This window comes from Aulostomus chinensis, chromosome 17 (assembly GCF_037954235.1).
Source record: "Aulostomus chinensis isolate RoL2024-O1b breed Wild chromosome 17, RoL_Achi_v1.0, whole genome shotgun sequence".
NCBI classification, from domain to species: Eukaryota; Metazoa; Chordata; class Actinopteri; order Syngnathiformes; family Aulostomidae; genus Aulostomus; species Aulostomus chinensis.
In genome coordinates this window covers 20300865-20320602 of record NC_141336.1, presented here as the reverse complement: position 1 = coordinate 20320602, position 19738 = coordinate 20300865, and the positions used below count along the sequence as shown (strand labels likewise).

At 45.9% G+C, this 19738-nt stretch overlaps 4 protein-coding genes across 6 annotated transcripts in view; 3 read left to right on the top strand and 1 right to left on the bottom strand.

The window, feature by feature from the left end:
• Positions 1-1100: 1100 nt before the first annotated feature.
• actc1b (actin alpha cardiac muscle 1b) lies at positions 1101-4261 on the top strand. Its single transcript, XM_086181659.1, has 9 exons — positions 1101-1274; positions 2163-2313; positions 2404-2532; positions 2705-2815; positions 2900-2984; positions 3228-3389; positions 3473-3664; positions 3747-3928; positions 4024-4261. Exons 2-9 carry the CDS (start codon positions 2185-2187, stop codon positions 4165-4167), a joined length of 1134 nt encoding a protein of 377 aa, XP_086037785.1. The 5' UTR covers positions 1101-1274; positions 2163-2184; the 3' UTR covers positions 4168-4261.
• Positions 4262-4835: 574 nt separating this feature from the next.
• Positions 4836-12088, top strand: arhgap11a (Rho GTPase activating protein 11A). 2 transcript variants are annotated; one of them, XM_086182865.1, is made up of 12 exons: positions 4836-5472; positions 6137-6204; positions 6316-6412; positions 6497-6753; positions 6886-7049; positions 7141-7281; positions 7746-7820; positions 8186-8359; positions 8458-8587; positions 8704-8812; positions 9931-10039; positions 10119-12088. In XM_086182865.1, the coding sequence occupies exons 1-12, from the start codon at positions 5344-5346 to the stop codon at positions 11528-11530; spliced, it is 2865 nt and encodes a 954-aa protein (XP_086038991.1). In that variant the 5' UTR covers positions 4836-5343; the 3' UTR covers positions 11531-12088. The 2 variants fall into 2 exon arrangements, with proteins under 2 accessions (XP_086038991.1, XP_086038992.1); XM_086182866.1 differs by lacking the exon at positions 7746-7820 and having other exon boundaries at positions 4837-5472; positions 10119-12087.
• Positions 12089-13770: 1682 nt separating this feature from the next.
• Positions 13771-15888, top strand: grem1b (gremlin 1b). Its single transcript, XM_086182867.1, has 2 exons — positions 13771-13935; positions 14236-15888. Exon 2 carries the CDS (start codon positions 14237-14239, stop codon positions 14783-14785), a length of 549 nt encoding a protein of 182 aa, XP_086038993.1. The 5' UTR covers positions 13771-13935; position 14236; the 3' UTR covers positions 14786-15888.
• Positions 15889-16204: 316 nt separating this feature from the next.
• The window catches only part of LOC147246706 (formin), a 52076-nt gene continuing 48542 nt past the window's right edge, over positions 16205-19738 (bottom strand). Inside the window, exons 15-17 of one of the 2 annotated variants that reach the window (XM_086183421.1) lie at positions 19545-19694; positions 18185-18266; positions 16205-18104 (exon numbers count right to left, since the gene is read on the bottom strand). In XM_086183421.1, coding sequence (XP_086039547.1) covers positions 18060-18104; positions 18185-18266; positions 19545-19694 — 277 coding nt within the window. In that variant the 3' untranslated portion in view covers positions 16205-18059. The remainder of the gene's footprint in view (positions 18105-18184; positions 18267-19544; positions 19695-19738) is intronic. The other variant, XM_086183420.1, reaches the window with a different exon arrangement.

Sequence of the window (19738 nt, the reverse complement as noted above, 5' to 3'; positions counted from 1 at the left end):
GGAAAAAAAACCCATCAAGAATGGTATTTTCTGATAAATAAACTGCCTGAAAATTGATAAATGATATTTCGGGAAGTTTGTTGTATGAAAGAGTAATAGCTGTTTGTATCATCCCAGCAGAGATGGGAGTATTACCTCATAAGGTTGAGTGTACATCAAGGAAAATATACTTTAAAGTGGGTGGGACAAATATGGAGCTCCTCTCTGCGAGACTGCAGCTCAGTCACTTCAGTGGCTGCACATTAATGACTCGGCTGCTCACCATAACCCTACAAGGAGACAGCTGAGCCAATCAGGACGCAGCACCGACACTCACACAGCCACTCAAACAGCCTGATCGCACACAGAGCCCGGCTGGCATTACCATCAGCTGTTCCCTACGTCCAGGAGGCTCCGCTCACATACCAGCCGCGTGGTTCACAGACATGTTCAATGTTTTCATCTCCTTAACAAGACACCGGCAATGGCGCTGTCCTGACTGGGTCATCAGAGTGAGCCTCGGAGGTGGTCGAAAAAAACCTCAGAGGAGATATGAGAGAAGCGTTCAACTATTTAAATCCCTCGTTGTGAGATAGGATAAAGAAACAACAGCTGGTAAATTCCGTGTGGTATCATTCTAAAATACATTTTCAGGACAAGAAATCAAACATACCGGATGCAAGTTGGATGAATATTTGAGATCCAGATGTGGCTTTCAGGAATTGTGCTGCCGTATGAGTTATTAAAGTGTATGAAATACCACGATACATAAGCAGAAGGGACAAATAACGGTTTGATGAGGGGAGGCTCACCAATAAAACTCTAATGATTTGACTCTACTTAAGTCGTTGTTTTTTTGGCCTGAATATGAATGCATGAATATGAATGGATACTCAAAAATAATTGTGAAGGAGGAACAAAGAAACCCAACAGAGCTTGTCAAGTGGTTATCATTATGGTCATATATTGAATTCTATTGATAAAATAATGGCTACAATTAAAAAAAAATTAGAGACACAGTCTGACAGACATGACAAAATCATGTAATTTTGTTTTTCTTCCTGATTTGATTGATTTTGATTTTATTGTAAAGCAGTCCCATCCTTCCATGTAAAACTCTCTTTCCTCTGACTTGTTGATTTTTTTTTTTTTCTTTCTGGCAGCTCTTATTTGGACTTGTGTGAACTCTGGGCCCCGCCCCTGGTCCCCAGAGCCAGCCTGGGTCTTATTTAAGGGGCTCCTCTCTCCAGTCAACCCTTGTCCCAGTGGAAGCATCCGTTTTCAAGTGCACCTTGGTGAGTACATTTCCCAGCTTGTTTCAGTGAGGAGGCTCTGAGATTTCTGTGGTTAGCTCATTAGTTGTACATTGAGCTGATGAGTAATAATTAGACTTTTTCACCAAATGGACATGAAAGAACAGGCAAACTAGTTCATGTGGATTGATCACCGCGTCATGATGGAATTATCTTGCAATTGGAGAGGGAGATTTCCTGATGATGCTCTACATGAGAGCACCTAGAGAGGGCAGGGTTTTGGGGTTTGACTTGGAACAGTCCACTAAAGTTGTGAACAGCTTTGCCAGAAAGTTCTTGAGTTCCACTGAATGAAATGAATGGGCCAGGGCACAGAGCCATGTAGTAAAACAAAGGCGTCACTAGTGGAGGCAGATGGGTGCCTGCATAACTAAAAACCTAAAATAGCAAGAGACCCAAGTGTCACTTGTTTCACCCTGTTAAGCACAGTGGGGGTGTTGGGCTTAAAATAGACCCCAGGTCTCCCTGTTATGCCCCTTTTTGGTGCTACCTCAGCAGCTCTTGACTGTCCCAGGAACAATTGTAGCTGAGGAGATATGGTATCTGAGGCTCTGCAACAAGGTTCAAAATAGCATGCAAAGGCATGTCTAATTAGCACTCCATAGATAGCGGTCTTTGTGAGTGATATATCTTAATAACAGTGATGAGATTGTCCTGGCAGGTCTTCAAAGGTTGTCTGGATCCCAGTTAATACATATATTTATCACATATGTCTTTTCTTAATATAGCTGGTCTTTATGACATCTCTGACATGATCAAGTGTGTGATTATTCAATTACAATAGCCCTTGGCGCTGTGTGTGTGCTATGAGTGACAGTTTAGACAGCTGCTCTTAATCCTAAATCTTCTGTCCACCCTCTTAAATTCTAGACCACCCCAGTAAAGCCTAATCATGTGTGACGACGACGAGACTACCGCCCTCGTGTGCGACAACGGCTCTGGCTTGGTCAAGGCTGGATTTGCTGGAGATGACGCTCCCCGTGCTGTCTTCCCTTCCATTGTTGGAAGGCCCCGCCACCAGGTAAACCCACCTTTTTGTGCCCACTCAATATTAATCTGAATTATGAGAGAAGAAAACTTTGAACTTCATTTCCTCTTCTGCTTCCTTCAGGGTGTGATGGTTGGTATGGGTCAGAAGGACAGCTACGTCGGTGATGAGGCCCAGAGCAAGAGGGGTATCCTGACCCTGAAGTACCCCATCGAGCACGGAATCATCACCAACTGGGATGACATGGAGAAGGTGTGTGTTGACAGTGATGCTCATTAACAGCATTCAAGGCAGCTGACACATCCTCAAGAGTGGCTCAAGATTGTAAACGCCTAGGTTCTTCTTTTTACTCGTGCCGCTTTATTTAGAAAACCTGGTTGTTGTTTCAGCCCCTGACATCAGCTGCTCTCTTGTCCTCTGTCAGATCTGGCACCACACCTTCTACAATGAGCTGCGTGTGGCCCCCGAGGAGCACCCCACCCTGCTGACTGAGGCCCCTCTGAACCCCAAAGCTAACAGGGAGAAGATGACCCAGGTACTTTAGAGTCCCACTCTAGTTCTTTTATGTGCTTTCGCATCACGAAAAAAGAAAAAAAATCAAGCACCTTTTTTCTTGCAGATCATGTTTGAGACCTTCAACGTCCCTGCCATGTACGTGGCCATCCAGGCTGTGCTGTCCCTGTATGCCTCCGGTCGTACCACCGGTTAGTAGCTCCTCAACTGCGCCACAGAAATGCACTGCAATATTCGCGCTGAACGTGTCCGTCATCTGTAAGGATTCCTGTCTCGTTATCAGGGAGAGGTGTTAGTCCCTCTCCAGCTGGCTGTGTCCCTCGGTGTCAGCAGCTTTAAATAGTTTATGATGTGAGACATACTTGAAGAGGAGACAATGCTGACCTCCGCGAGCACGCATACTGGACTGACTGGATCTCTTCTGCTTCCCAAAGGTATCGTGCTGGACTCTGGTGATGGTGTGACCCACAATGTCCCCATCTATGAGGGTTACGCTCTGCCACACGCCATCATGCGTCTTGATCTGGCCGGTCGTGACCTGACTGACTACTTGATGAAGATCCTGACTGAGCGTGGCTACTCCTTCGTCACAACTGGTGAGTGTCATCATTAGATTGCATTTATCTCGCGAGAGAACCCAAGAGTTGTTTCTGACACACTTGGTTCTTCTGGGTTTTAGCTGAGCGTGAGATTGTGCGTGACATCAAGGAGAAGCTGTGCTACGTGGCTCTTGACTTTGAGAATGAGATGGCCACCGCTGCCTCCTCTTCCTCCCTGGAGAAGAGCTACGAGCTGCCCGACGGTCAGGTCATCACCATCGGTAACGAACGTTTCCGTTGCCCGGAGACCCTGTTCCAGCCCTCCTTCATTGGTGAGTCATGCTTCACAATTACTGCAGTATTTGTATTTCACAGTTCATCACAAAACTCATCATTCATCAACACTTCTCCCAGGTATGGAGTCTGCTGGTATCCATGAGACCGCCTACAACAGCATCATGAAATGCGACATTGACATCCGTAAGGATCTTTATGCCAACAACGTGCTGTCTGGTGGTACCACCATGTACCCTGGTATTGCTGACCGTATGCAGAAGGAGATCACAGCTCTGGCCCCCAGCACCATGAAGATCAAGGTAACAGAACTGCAAGAACTTTTTTTTTTTTTAAGTATTAATTGACATAATGATTTAACTTGAAACAATTCTTAAATTCTTTACTCTTCGTCCAGATCATTGCTCCTCCTGAGAGGAAGTACTCCGTCTGGATCGGTGGCTCCATCCTGGCTTCCCTGTCCACCTTCCAGCAGATGTGGATCAGCAAGCAGGAATACGATGAGGCCGGCCCCTCCATTGTCCACAGGAAATGCTTCTAAATACACAACCAACCTCTTTCATTCATGCATTTGTATGATTTTGTCTCCTGTATATATGTGTGTATGTTCAATTGTAATAAAGATAAGCCCTTGTGAGAGTATATTCTCTATGGCATCTTTTTTTTTCATGGGCAGCAACAGTATTCATGTATGATGCTGCTTGTTAAGCCTCAAGAGCAAAAGATATAGTGGACACAGCCGGACTGTTTTCAACTTCAACAGATATGAGACAGGCGCAATGATTACTACTCATTGAATAGCAGAAACATTAAAAAAAAAATGTCAGCTTGTTATGAACTTTGAAGTAACATCATCCATGAAGTACTTTGATAAACATAGAAAATAAAGACATCAACAAAATCTGCAATGATTTTAGATTCATATGCCCTCATAGGGAGGAACAGAATCAGAGACACATCAGCAGCTAACTCGATCATTTTCAGCGTCAAGGCTCCTAAAATTATGTCAAATATACAGTTGCGGCTCTGTGCGTTCTACGGGCTTTGTATGTGCACCTAATTTTACCAGGAGAATTAGCCGGCTACAGACAGCTTCCTCCTGGACGTTCATTTTGCCTATGTAGTAAAAGACCCGCCCAACGGGATTGTGCCGTAAGAAACAGCAAACGTACCCTTGGATGCTTTTCCAGCCAATCAAAGCGCGAGCCGTAGGCAGCGCCGCTGTTTGAATGCTCTGCGACCGGAACAGCTAGCTCCGCGACCGAGTTGACGGTAGAGTCACCGGCACAATGCAGTTAGATAGCTAATTAACTAAATCCGCGTTATTCCAACAATTCACTATTTGAGGGGCGACAAAGAGTCAGTTTAAGTTTCGCGGATGGGTTTGTGAGGCCTACTCGCTGTTGTTTTTCGCTAGGTTGCTAATGTTAGCTAGCTAACTGCATTGCATCTGAAGCATGAAGTTAGCTTCGATTAACTATTCCAATATAGCTTAGTTGTTCAGTCTACTTGGGTATAAGTAGATTCGAGGTTTTCCGGTTGTGTCCGGGCAGCAGCAGTTGATTAGGCGTTTCGCGTGTTGTTAAAAACACGCTATGACGAGTTAGCGGCGGAAGCTTAGAGAAAGTTTTCTAGACGGAAAGTCTCGCGTCAGTTTTGCGAACGTGACGAAAGCGATTCCTACGATATCTATTTGGAAGTGAAGCCTCAAGAGTGAATGAAAGTCATGGAGAGAAACGTGATGCGTCTGGTGGCCGTGCAGCACCTCCGCGCAGTTTACGGGATCAAGACAAAGAACTGGAACAGAAACAAAACATCCAGTTGCAAGTCAACAGCAAACAACTCGGTAAGTCTCTGCGAACGCTTTTGGTGGTGTACTTTTGTTTCATCTCCACTTACTAAAATTTGCATCATCTATTATTTGATCGACAGTATTGTTTAGGTTTTAGAATCTAATTAGCATATAACTGAAAGCAAACCCCCCCCCCTCACACACACACACACACACACAAACACACACACACAAACGAGATGCTTTGCTTTGTCTGGCTGTTCTGTCCTTATACACCATAAATTTCCTTCTGAAAAGCCGAGTCCAACAATAGCACAAGAAGAGCAATTTAAATAGAAAGCTGACTTTTTCATAACTTGTAGTTTTCAGGTGTGGAATCAGGACATGACAGCCATAAGTGACACTCCCCCCCCCCCCCCCCCCCTCCTTTCATGTAATTGCTCCACAGAGGTCACAAGACATGTTGCAACAGGCTTTGTGACTTTTTCAAATTCTGAACTTCTTGTTTTGTCGCTTCTGCCGTAAAGCAACGAACATCTCCTTAGTTAGAAGTTTAGTTCAGTCTACCGTTCACTGGCTCTAAGTATTTCAATAATCTGCTAAAATAAGGTGTCTTAGGTAGCCAACACACATCTATGTTGATGTGATGTTGCTGTTTAGCTCTGAAAGTTTAATTTATTAATTTCTCATGTGTTTTGTTCTGGTTGCTCCCCCCCAGGCGAAGGTTTTCGGGGTCCCCTTGGAGAGCTTACCGTTCTATAATATGAAATGTGGGAATGTACCAAGGCAAGTTCACACACTTATTCACATTATATTCTATTCATATTCACATGTATTACAGTGGTTGTTGCTTGTATACTTTAGCTGTTTTTATGCTAACGTTCACTGTCTGTTCAGCTTTCTGGTTGATGCATGCATGAAGCTGCAGGCGCATGTGGACACAGAGGGCCTGTTCAGAAAATCAGGCTCGGTTGTTCGCCTGAAAGCGCTCAGGGTGAGTGATTGCTGAGGCTGACCTTGCATGACCTTGACCCTGGGAAAGGTCTTGACCCAGCAGAGTTGTGTTTTGTCCGTACAGACGAAGCTGGATTCGGGCGAGGAGTGCCTGGCTGCTGCTCTCCCCTGTGACGTGGCCGGTCTAGTGAAGCAGTTCTTCAGGGAGCTGCCGGAGCCGGTGCTACCTTCAGAGCTGCAGGAGGCCTTCCTCAAGGCCCAGCAGCTCCCCGCCCTGGAGGACAGGACCTCTGCCACCCTGCTGCTGTCCTGTGTCCTGCCTGATAGAAACCTCAGCATCCTCTGTCATTTCTTTGACTTCCTCCAAAATGTGTCGAAGAGGTACCAGCTCTAGTTTAATGACTTTCAACCTTTTCTCTGTATTGTTTACACGTGTCCATTAATGATGGAAGACAAATGAGCATTTTTAAACTTCTCTTCATGTTCTGACCAGTTTTCTGTGCTTCATTACAGGAGTGCAGAGAACAAGATGGACAGTAATAACTTGTCCGTGATCTTGGCCCCTAATCTTCTCCACTCTGGCGACGGCACAGAGAAGATGAACGCCAACACAGAGAAACGCCTCAAACTGCAGGCAGCCGTGGTCCAGTGCTTCATCGAGCACGCTCACAAGCTTGGTATGACGCCCGACCCCCCTCAGCTGACATTCACCTGGGTCTCCATTATGTCCTCCTAACCGTGAATGGCTGCTTTGTCTGCGCGTGACAGGTGTGTTACCACAGTTCCTTGAGGAGAAGGTTCCAGCCATGATGGGCTGTGAGTCGGGGGCTCTGTCCCCGACCCGCAATGAGCTGGAGGAGCCCAACTTAAACTCGGGGATGAGGAGGCGACAGAGACGCAGCTTCGGGGGTAAGCCGCTCATGACTTCATGTCTTTCTGAAAGTATTTTTTTCGTGGAGACGAGGTTTTGCTTGCCTCAGTCGTCCAGGTCAGCCTCATATCTGCTCAGTAATCTTTTCACTCTTCAAGACTTGCTTCTACAGAAATGAATGTGTCCACCAAACAGACCAAAATATTTTCCCAATCGCCAGTCATCCTACGGAGAGTCATTATGTTACCAGTCTTTAGAATTTGACTCGTCCAGTGAACGGGTACAGCAAAGGGGAACTCCTTTGCGCATGGACACAGCAAGGATTGATAGATTTGTTATTTCTTGTACTGTGAAATCCCAGTTGCACCAAAAATGTTTAGTAACACAGCGCAAGAGCGTTTACTCAAATGAAACCAGTACTGTTGTTTAAATTCTGTGATTTTTGGAAGCTGATTTAGTTGGACTGGACTGTTTCAACGCTTTGGTGTGTCTCACATTTCAGATGTGGTCAGTGGTGCTCTGAATAAAATAAAAACTAATAGAACTCCCACAAAAGCCCCCCAGGCAGAACGTTTTGGTAGGTACCGCTGTTGTCCAGTGAGATCATGTAGCATGACCGGCTGCCTCGCACACGAATGACGCTTCTTGTTCCTCAAACATGAATCAGCATCTATAATTCAGTCAGGGTGCTTTCTTTCTTTCTTCCTCCGACTCCGTTCACTTTTGCCCAGAAAAATCAAGGGTTAGTAGAATAATGAGACCTTTTTATTTGCTTGTATTTTCTCTACCTGGCTGTGTGGGATTTGCATGAATCACCTTTTTATAAGGTGGAGGAACACGTTTTCCTCTCTTGCGGCAGAAGCATCTTTGGAATGTTTTGAGTTTGTGCACGTGGAAATAGCTGAGCTCTTGTGTGATTTTTTTATTTTCATTCTTTCCTAGTCTTTTCCTCTGCCACCCCTGTGATCGCGACACCAACCTCCAAACGGAAACTCCCTTTGGAATCCGGTCACTCATTTGGTTTCTCTAACAAGAAACGTAGATCTGTCAAAAAGACCCTGGGGATCGATTTACTTCCCAATTCTTTGTTCAGCGGCGCCTCCACTCCTGGATCAGGTAGTCATGATTCCTGCTTATAAATGAGCCTGAAAAGTTTCTGCGGTCCTCGAAGGTCGTGGTTAATTTTCGGTGTTTTTCCTTCTTGGATGTTCCAGCTTACAGTGCCTCGGGGGTCTTGGATTCCTCCCAGAGTACGCTGTCATCAGCAGGGCGGTCTAGAAGACAATCGGCTTCCTCCTCGAGGAGGAAGAGCCGGCGTTTAAACAGCAGACATGCAGTCAAAAGGTTCCACTTTCTTTGCCTTCCAGCTGTTTAAAGTCCTTATGATGATGTCAAATTCAGAAATATCAACCTGCTCACTGCTCATCTTACATTGATGATGATATGACTTTACGTCTTAGAGCTGAATCTGGGAGAGCTGGCTGCTTCTCGCCCAAGGTCGACAAAAAAGAAGCCCCACGCAAGTCCCTGCGCTTGCGTTTCAGCCTGGGGAAGAGCCACAAAGATGCTGTAAGTGTGGTCGTCAGGTAGACTTCACCTTGAGACGTGGTTAATCAAGCACACGCAGGATTCCTCTTCTGCATATGAATATAATGGAATCAGATTTGCACGTGGGGCTGTGATGTCGGGTTCAACTGTTGCTCTGCAGCACTTTGGTGTAGCATTCTGAATTGATAGTAGAGTTGGGGGGGGGGTGATATGGCATCATGGTGCATGACGGTATTTCTTCATAGTCATACAAAAAATAATTTTTCTAGCTGTTGTGTTTATAAATGATCTGCCTCAAGTGTTTCTCCATTCTGTTGTTATCGATGTAACTGGTCAACCAACCTGCAAAAAATAGTTAGAAGCAATCATCGCATGTCACATGACAGCTTGTCCTCTCAGGAAAGGATTAGACAAATCAAAAGGTTTTTAAAGGCCAAAAGTGCCTGTCGCAGTTCAGCTTGAAAGTTTCTCCCTCCACTTCCTGATGTTCTTTGAGTAAAAAAACGGACTCCTCTTCATTCGCTCACATTACACTGCCTCCACCTTGTGGCTGGAAACGGTATAGCAGCAATGATGTTATCTTAAGGAGTCGACAGCTCCCTACGAGCCCTGCAGAGGGATTATTATTTTTTAAATCATCTAAAAAAATTGCCAGACATTCTAGAAAACGGGTAAGTGCGGTGCCGTAGTTTGGCAGCACCTAACCATAGTTTACAGTCAGATGATAACAGGTTAAGGTTGTAAGAGGAATTTTCTGGTTTTTACAATGACTTGTGTTCATCTGTGGTTCAGCATTCGGGAGTTCCACTGTGTTGAACACTCGGGTGACAGAATGTTGTTGCAGTTTTCATGGAACAGAAACTTGTGTTTGGTACTTTTGTTGAGCTGTGACACAACGTCCTAATGCTGACGGTACACGTGTGTATTCTTGACTTAATAAAATGGTTCCTGGACCAACAACTCCAATACCTTGTTTCTTCTGAGTGATTTGTATCATCCTCCGAAGAACTAACCGCACGAGTCACGGGATTAACAAAGTACCGTTGCATCCTGGGTGACATCTGTGGGTTCTTTTTAACACAGTAACACTTTCTAAGTTTCTCTCATCTTTCATTTCTCATTCCATGCTGGTGGTGAAGGGGTCAGAGTCCATTGGCTGGCGACTTGCCACCCAGGAGAGGACCAGCAGTTCTCGTTTCACCAAAGAGTTCAGTCCATCAGGTCTGCCTAGAGACCCAGGACCCAAGAGTAAGTACCAACTGGAGAAGTCGGCTCCCGGTGATATCTTTTTTTTAAATGTCTGACCATTGACCGCCTGCTCTTACAGGTTCTAAGTACATGAGCAAGTCTGAAGACAACTTGCTGACCCCCCACCGCCCCCCGTGGAGTGGGGAGACCCCTGGAGGATCCTTCACAGACACGCCCATGAACGCGGGTCTGAAGAGCAACTACCTGTCTGAGCCTGCCATCGTCATCTCGAAGCCCCCGGCCTCGTCCAGCCTTCCCAAGAAGCTGTGCTGTGCCTCCAGTGCCGAGAGTCTGGAGAGCGAGACCTCCATCACTGAGGTCCAGAACCAAGCCGGACCCACCCTCCTCCGAATTAAGAAGGCTTTCGGAGAATCCGGCAGTGATCTCCAAGCTGTCGTCTACGACTCGTCCGCTGGAGTGACCTCATCAAACCGATCAGACAGCATCCTGCTCCCCCCACCAAAGACTCTAGTCCAGGCTGTGGATTTGGAGGCTTCCGTCAGTCCAGCCCAGCAGAGTCCTCCAGCTAATGGACCCAACATCACCTTCGGACTGATAGAAATCGCTGCATTATCACCGTTACATATCGATAGTGTCGTGTTTGAGTCCGATAAAGGTGCTTTGTGCGCTGCTCCTGAAAGTTGCCACGACAGCCGAGTGATGGGAGCCGGCCAGGAGGCGGCGGAGCAGGTGAACTGCAGCAGACTGATCGAGGCCCTGGATATCCAGAGTCCTGCTCACTTCGATCCGCGGGTCTTCTCCGGACTTCAGTCCACACCGTGCAGGAAAGGTCTTGAATTCAGCGATGACCTTGGAACGCCCGGTGGTGGCACGAGGGTCAGCACGGTAGAAGACAAGCCTGGATCTGCACCGGAATCTGGTATCCCAGTCCAAAACCAGCAACCGCTCTCACCACGTAGCCTGGAACTCCAGAAGTCACGGGTGGCAGAGCACATCCAGCACTTCAACAAACTCACTCTTCGTTCACCCAAAGGCCCCATGGCCAAACAAGTCAGGTCACCGCTCAAGTTCCAGCGCACCCCGGTACGCCAGACTGTCCGCAGGATCAACTCTCTTCTAGGGGAGAGCAGGAGACCCGCTCGGCGACTGGAGCCCCTCACCAGTCAGAGCGCTCAAGTGGTTAAGGCTGTGAGCTTGGAGAGCGGCCTGTCCCCACACCCACACCCACAGCTGCAGCCCCCCCAGACTGAGGCTCAGTCAGGACCGCTGAACAACACTGGGCCTGTAAAGAAACCTCCCCCCGTCCCACCCAAGAAGCCCAGCACCTTGTCTCGTAAACCCAAGGCCTGTGCTCTCGGAGACGTGACCAACAAGGTCCAACCAAAGACCAAAGTGGACTGTTGCGTGTCTGATCCAGCAGCAGCTCTGAAGCCTCTGGTGCAGCAAGACATGCAGCATTATAGAGGGTCACCCAGAAACCCCCTGAACCAGGGACGCCTCCTGTCTGCTACCAAGCCTGTGGACTTGTAGCCGACGCCCTCGTGATGCCTTACGAGCTCCTCCATGCTATGCAGGCCCGTCTGTTGGGAACATTGAACAGTCGATGCATATTCTCCATATTCCAGGAGGGTTAATTTATTGTTAGCGACGGTAGGAGCTGCATGTGTTGCCTTATGACTGTTTGGATATCGGCACAAGTCAGCCTAGAAGATGGCAGGTAGAGTTTAGATCATCGTACCAAGGCCAAATTATTTTAATGTGACTGATGCTACAACTGGAAATGTTTAGATCGAGTCTTAACGCTTTTATTTATGTTTACTGTTGTGAATGCTTAGGTAGCTGTTGATAAAAAAAACTGCTTAATCAAGCTTTTTTTTTTTTTTAATGGCAGAATATTTTTTATGTCATGAACAGAAAGAGAGGAAAAAAATGCACCTTTTTATTGGAACAAAAACAAAAAAAAGCCAAGCAGTATTGATCAGATCGGTCTTTTGCAGTCCAGTCATTTCCTACCCGTTTTTCTTTTGCCTTGTCAACTTCTTCACACAAATAAAATAAAACGGCATATACGCGTAAATATTTCATTTTCTTCAACTGGTTGCAGAAATCGTGCTATCATCCGGAACCACAAGGGGGCGACATGCAGCCACTCCTCAGTCCTCACCTCCAGGCGGTTCAGGAACCAAACCCACCGCTGGGCGACAGCTCATCTGCAGGTTCCTCTCATGAAGCGTCTGTAGGGAACGATGGTAGATGGAACATCAGGGATGGAAACAAGAACTCTGTCAGTACGGGTTGCTGCTGACCCGCCAAGCTCGTGTGAACCACTTGTGTCCAGCTGCGCCACTTTGATTCGGGGTGCATCGGTCTGTCGTCTCATCGAACAATTACGCGTTTAAAGTTGCGAAAACGGTCCCAAGAGGCTGAGATGAACACCGCGGCAGCTTCCCGTCAGCTGCCTCCTGCTTCAGCCGCGCTCGTGTAAACTTTGCAACAAAACCGTCATATTTGCAAGCTTCCTCATGCAGTTCGAGGGAGAAATTGTGTAAAGTGACCAGTAATTGAAGTAGTCAGCGCGGCGTGATGTAATACAGATGTTGGAGCTGGAGTCCGTGCGTGAATTCAGATGAATCCTGGGCTCCTGAGGTAACACGTTCACTCTTTGGTGGGGCTTTTGTTTAATTGGACAATTACCGAATGTTAACAACTTTGCACGAAATTACTTTTTTTTTTTTAAATTCCAGCAGATATCCTACTAGCAGACCGACATGCAGCGTTTCTAACTGTACCACGTGACTGCGAGTCATGACCTGGGGGACACGGAACCAACACACACGCATTCACACGTGGGACTTTGATTTCACCTGATGAAATAATGTTCTTCACACATCCGGCGTCATCCCGTGTTTCAGCGACACTCCCCTGACATTCAAATAAAGCGAATGGATTTTAAATCTTTGGAGACCAGAATATTTCCCTTTTTTGGATTAAAAACAAGATTCGTTGTGACAGAAAAACTTCGATGATGAAACGTGAATGTTGTATATAACATCAGATTGCGGATTGCACATAGAAAACTGACGCTTAAATAAATAAAATAAATAAATGTGAAACAGTTCTCCAGACAACACACAAGTGTTAGGAGTTGAAACATTCTGGGGGGGAAAAAAGCGCATTATTGGCAGGAAGGTCACGTTAACCACAAAATACATTCCATTTGATTTAAATGCTGATTCAAAGCTGAAAAAAGCCGAAGTTTTCCGAGTGAAAAGTGAACATAAACATTCTTTTAGTGATAAATGGCTAATAAACATTAAACTTCATTTGCCCGATTGCTGAAACCTGACTCGAATACTTTATTTTGAGCAAAATTACTTCATTTAGTATCATGAGACGGATCCTATGGGCTGTTAAACCTCCTTTGATCCATAATAAATCAAAGGTAAATGGATTGTTGTCTGCGTCTGTGAACGACCCACCGTCTCTACCGGCTCTGTAACGAGTTTACACGCCGAACGTTACTCGTGCGGCCCGGTTGAGGTTGATTAAAAACTTCCCTCCAGTTTTAACAGCTGATGTCAGATTTATAAACCTCTCTGAATTAAAACGAGAACAGTTCAGAGCGGGGATCTCTCCTCCTCCTCCTCCTCCTCCTCCTCGCTGATCCTCTGTTGTCTTCAAGTGTCGAGGGGGCGGATAGGTTTGATTTTCTCTTCGTCGCGCTTAGCCAATAATGTCGAGGGAACTGTTGTTCACATCTCAGCTGGCAGACATTTAAAAGGGAGACAGTGCGGCGCTGGAGCAATTTGTATTAAACCCCGCGGCCCCTTGTCTATGGAGCGGTTAGTCTCCCTCCCATCCAGAGTCCCGACGGTGTTCAGAGGACGCTTGTAGGTGCCCGTCATCATCGCACTCGAGGCTGAGGAGGCTCGCAGGTGAGTCAAGCTGGACTTCAGTTATTGTCAGACTTCTTTAGGTTTCTAAATAAATAGATAAATGGAATCCATACACATATACCAAAAAGAGGCATTCTGATGGTTTTTGGAAAATAATTTCCCACTCATATATTTAGACTCAAGTAATTAGATAATCGGAGTGTTTCACTGCTTTAACTTGGATTCAGGATGCAGAGTTTTACGCTGCGTAAAAGTTTTGGCAGCTGTGCGTAATCCTCCCGGAGTTGAAGCGGTAAACGTGATCGATTAGTTTCTTCTTCTTCTTTTTTCTCCCCTCAGGATGGCCAACTGGACGCGGATCTTCTGCAGTATGGTTTTTATCATCGGGTTGATCTCCTCTCCCGTGGACTCAAAAAGGAACCGAGGTTCCCAGGGCGCCATACCTCATCCTGACAAAAACAACCCAAACGAATCGGAGCAGCAGCCGCAGCCTCCGCAGGCGGGCTCCGGATCCCGGCAGAGACAAGGCTCATCTTCGCCGGCCGATGAAGTGCTGGAGTCCAGCCAGGAAGCTTTACATGTGACGGAGCGCCAGTATTTGAAACGGGACTGGTGCAAGACGCAGCCCCTCAAACAGACCATCCACGAGGAGGGCTGCGTCAGCCGCACCATCATCAACCGCTTCTGCTACGGACAGTGTAACTCCTTCTACATCCCTCGGCACATCCGCCGGGAGGAGGGAGCCTTCCAGTCCTGCTCCTTCTGCAAACCGAAGCGTTTCACCACAATGACGTTTACTTTGAACTGTCCGGACCAGCAACCGTCCAAAAAGAAGAAACGCATCCAGCGCGTCAAACAGTGCCGCTGTATATCCATAGACCTGGACTAGCCTCGAGCCGCGTGTGTGTGCGTATGCGTGTGTGTGTGTGTGCGTGTGTCTGTGTTTCTTCATATTCTTCTGCTTCATTGACAGGATCGCGGGGAGAAGGGAAGAAGAAAAGCTGTCACACGGCCAAGACCACGTGCTCGCACGTCTCGGCTTGGAAACGCTCCACCAACGACATGAACTCTCTTCTTGCACAACGTGTGAACAAATACGGACACGCGACGTATAAACAGGCCTGTTTTTGTTTTTTAACGCAACTGAACATTTCACCCTTCACCGAATCAAGCAGCACCGCGCAGGATCTTGGACTGGGCACGTTTTGTTTTCTTTTTTCTTTTTCTTTACGCACGACTTTCTCACCCCCGGTAGGAGCACACGAGCAGAAACCCCGGTTTATTTAATAAATCCCAGCTCCAAAACACTCACCGAGACAGGAAAACATTCCTGCCTGATGATGTACTTTTGCGTGTTCATATGTGTTTGTTAAAATGGACGTTTCCACTGTGTGGAATTTGTTGGATGAGCGGCGATATTTTGTAAATGGAAAATGTGATTATTATTATTTTATTTTTTTATATTCCGGTTCTTCAAGAGTCTCTCAAGGTTGCCGAGTGACTTCTGTGAATTTCCTTCAGTAAAGATGTGGAGGTTTTTGTTTTTGTTTTTGTTTAGTTTTGTTTGTTTGTTTTTTTGTAAATTGGGTTCCTACTTAGTAGAGACGCGAGGCTCCTTTGTTAGTTGGAAGGTGAACGTGTAGGCTGGTTTATACAAGACGAAATAGTTGTAACTTGTAATCGGTTTGTTTATTCCTGTGATTAAATTACCCACCAAAAAAGATCAAATAAACGGATGATGGATTATGACGTCGATTCTTTCGTTCTAATCCCGGATGGAACATTCACGCTGCTTCTCAGTGGTGGGGTTTTTTTTTTCTTCCTTTCTTCGTCGTAAAAGGAGTCGGTTTTATGAGAGAAGATGCGGCTACCTGCTGCAGCGATGCCTGAAAACGCTGCGGTTTCACTTCTCACTGCTCACAAAACCGTCTGAACGCAAATGACGAGGGATTTCCGGTCTGGAAGGCGGAGACAAACCAAATAACCTGCATTTACTTCAGCAGCAGAAACGATCACCATATTTATTAAATGGTTAATTTTGGTGTTTGGATTTAGACGAGAGAGAGAGAGAGAGAGAGAGAGAGAGAGAGAGAGAGAGAGATGAAAACACCCATAAAGGTTCCATCAGAATCAAATTGCCTTCTTAAACTGATGTAAATTGGTAAAACCTGCTCATAAAATTTTTTATAGTCATGCAAAGAATTTCTGCTGATATTTAAGGGAAACAAATGAACTCACATTCCTAAAGTCTGACTTAAAAAGCTTCCTCCAAATACCACAGTTCAATAAGAAAGCTTATTATTTATTTATTTATTTATTAGGAGTCTTCTGGGTAATTTTTAACAACAAAAACTCATGTTGGTATAGATGACTTTTATTTTTAACCCCTAGAACCAAGAAATATCGACCATCCGAATCTTATTGATGACTTTCTTTTTTAAATCTCATGATCTCGGTGCTCTGCTGAGACAAATAGAAATGTTGCAGGATTTACAGGAAGTGGTTAAACACGTTTTTTTCTTCTTTTTTTTTTTTGTCTTTAACATCCAGGAGTTTATTCATGAAATTTTAAACAATTCCATAAAATGACAGAACCACCTACACAAACTGTCACGCAGCTCCACTGCGTTCCTTCTGTGCTGCAACCCTCCGCAGTACAACGGTGCAGTTCTGAAGTATTTCATATTCCGTACAAAATAAATGGCACCCGTGAGAGACTTCGGAGGGTTGAAAACAAACCAAAAAAAACAACAACAACAAAAAAAACAGTAAAAAATAAAAAAATAAAAAAGTGCGGTTTTATGGAAACTCTCTGAGGTAAAACAACTCTCATGGCTTCAGGTGATATGCTTAAATATTATGAACTGGAAATATCATCCTCATCATCCTCCTCCTCCTCCTCCTCCTCCCTGGAAAATTAAACACATCCATTGTGAATTAGTGGGCAGCAAAATTTGCCTCAAATTACAGGCGACATCCATGTGAAAATAGATCTTTCTGCTTCTCAGTCACTGCAGTTACAACTCATAAAAATACAGCCTCAACTGGAACAAAGCTCTTTTTCGTTTATGTACATAAAATAAATCTCTCCTTACATAAATAGACTCTTCTTGAATGAGCGTGGTTTTAAAATCATTTTCAAATAAAAATGCGGTATCATGAAGAATTACAATTTGTACATCTTTTAACGAGCAAACCATAACCTTGCATAGCAAAGGAGGTGCAAGAAAAGTGCAATACACGTGAAGATAAATGACTTCTTTAAGGGGTGTGTGTGTGTGTGTGTGGGGGGGGGGGGTAGCGACCTATAAAACACAGCTACTGCAAGCAGGAAAAGTGCTTCAAACGTGTGTAAGACACGATCAATAAAGGAATAGCAGCTTTGCATACAGTGTTCAATATCATGGACATTTATCCGTGTGTGTGTGTGTGTGTGTGCGCGTGCGTGCATGCGTGGGGGGGCAGGTTCTTGTCTGGCTGTCACCCAGGAGGTGATACATACACACACACACACACACACACACACACACACACACACACACACACACACACACATGCAACAAGTGTGTGCACAACATCTGACGCCCAGATAATCGATCCTATTCCTGTTCTACATGACATGAATATTTACAAGATCTTTCGTGAGTGCATGACGAGCTACTCCTGACAGCAAAGGATGCTGGGTAATGCTTGCTTACAGCTGTTTTGTCAGGTTTTCTTCCAGAAATCTGCAGCAACTCTTAAAACGTCTAACATGAATCTACTTGTGGAGGAACCTAACGGATGCATCAGCTGACACTGCTGTAAATCCCGCTGACCCACTGAGACCTTTCACAAACTGGGCACTCAGAGGTCACGCCATGCTGGATGAATGAGGTCAACCTTTGGCCTCTGAGACTCTCATCATGTCTGCTGTGTCAGCCGTGCACTCTCGCTGCAGGCCCGGCTCCGTGCGGAGGGGTTGTGCCATGAGGCGGGTGGATTGGAGGGTTGGCGTAGTTGGGAGGGGTCCAGAGTTGTCAGCGGGGCAGAGCTACGGCAGTGGGAGTAGTCGAGGTTTTATTGAGAGTCCGTAAAGGGCACAGAGGGCAGTCCAGTGTTGTTGAGGCAGGTGGTAAATGCAGGACACACTTTGTCATCCCCTCTTTATCTTTTTGTTTCGCTCAGCTGGATGGAACGCTGGATTCCTTCTGTCGCAGCCTCTCTTTCTGTTAGTGGAACACATGCAAGTGAGTCAGTATCAGCACAAGAGCAGCCATGCCAGGGAGGGATTCCTCTCCCCACTTACCAGACTGTTGGCGTTGATCTTCTTAGTTTCCACTTTTTTGTCAGCTGTGATCTTCTTGATGTTTTCTTCCGCCTCCTTCAACCTAGTTAAGAAATCCACAATAACTTGATAGGACAACGCAGACAGCGGCCTCAGTTACTTGTGAGACATTACAGCCTCTCCCTGGGGTGTCCTGTGTCGTCGAGCCACATAGAACCTGACACACATGCGCACACACGTACGCGTGCGCATGCTGCTGCTGCTCATCTCAGGTCTGCGGCCAGCGAAAGCCTCGTAGACGGAGGGTTGATGAGATAATGAGGCAGCCTTTAAAAAACACTTGGCTTTTATGAGTGCGCCAAAAGTATTTAAAATAAAGTTAATTGTACATAAGCACAATCAGCTGGGTGTAATGTGGGACATGATTCCCTAGTAAAGTTAAATTAAAAGAGAGCGCTTGGATCTGTGGTGAGGCTGGGAAAAAAACTTTTACTCCATCGACTGGCAGGAGAAGGAGGTGTTGAGACTTGAGCTAAGATCTAAGACGCTGAAGAGATGTGTTTATTTATGAACACAGCGTGAGCCTGCAGGTTCGTCAGATGGTCTGCTGACAATTCCACACACGCAGACTCATGGAGCACTCTTCTATTCTCTCATAACACGCAGCCTTTAACAGCCAGCGGCTAGTGAAGCCAGTTAGCTGCCAGGAGAGTTAGCCATCTCTTAGCGGAGCCCCCCCAAGAATGACGCCTCAGGTCAGTAGACGCATCATTAATTCAGGCCTCGGTCCTTCAGACACAGGACCGAGGCCTCCGAGTGTTTGTCTCCATCTCAGTCGTAATTACAACCCGGCATTTGTACATCATCCATCCATCCATCCATCCCTCATCACAATCATGCTAATTTTACACGCCGTCTAGAGGGTGTTCAGCAACTAAAGAAGATTCTGAGGATGACAGCCTCATTTGTTGAAACATTACTTTGATATCTCATGTAGAGTTATGCACAATTTCATAACTCTCATGTCTAACAACGTGAGCAATCAATGTGCCTGCACAATCCCCTGCAGTGGGAACCAGGATAGTTGAGATAATGTTGTGGTTTCAGTCTGGTTTCGGCACAAAAACCACCCAGTTATGGTGAGGGGAAAGATCAAGGTTTGGGTTGAACAACAATTAAGTACACACACCGAAAACTAAAAATGGCTGTAAATGTTTCGCTTAAACACACGGTTTTGTTGCCAGAACAACAGCTGCAAGTGTCCAAGTGTCTTCTTTAAAAATGTCCTTGTAGTGCATTTCTGGTGGATAATAAGAGCCTGCATTTGTTTGCCTATTTTCTGGTTCAAGACAGTTGAAAGGCCGATCTTCTTCATCCTCACCTCTCCTTGGAGATGTTCTTGCTTTGCCGTTTCCACGTGTTCTTGAAGTCGCTGCAGAACTCGAACCAGAGCATGAAGACGTAAGACGGGGACACCTCTTTCTCCCCGGACTTTGGCTTCAGCCCAAAGTAGTTCACCATGGCCTGGAAACTGTGGGACACGGGGCAAGTTGTCTCATTATGCATTAACTCATA

Coding starts and splice junctions, on each gene's coding strand:
- grem1b (XM_086182867.1), top strand. CDS start 14,237: ATGGCCAACTGGACGCGGATCTTCTGCAGTATGGTTTTTATCATCGGG.
- actc1b (XM_086181659.1), top strand. CDS start 2,185: ATGTGTGACGACGACGAGACTACCGCCCTCGTGTGCGACAACGGCTCT. Junction 2,314..2,403: donor TTGGAAGGCCCCGCCACCAG/GTAAACCCACCT, acceptor TGCTTCCTTCAG/GGTGTGATGGTTGGTATGGG. Junction 2,985..3,227: donor TGCCTCCGGTCGTACCACCG/GTTAGTAGCTCC, acceptor TGCTTCCCAAAG/GTATCGTGCTGGACTCTGGT.
- arhgap11a (XM_086182865.1), top strand. CDS start 5,344: ATGAAAGTCATGGAGAGAAACGTGATGCGTCTGGTGGCCGTGCAGCAC. Junction 7,282..7,745: donor ACAGAGACGCAGCTTCGGGG/GTAAGCCGCTCA, acceptor CTCACATTTCAG/ATGTGGTCAGTGGTGCTCTG. Junction 8,813..9,930: donor GGAAGAGCCACAAAGATGCT/GTAAGTGTGGTC, acceptor CTGGTGGTGAAG/GGGTCAGAGTCCATTGGCTG.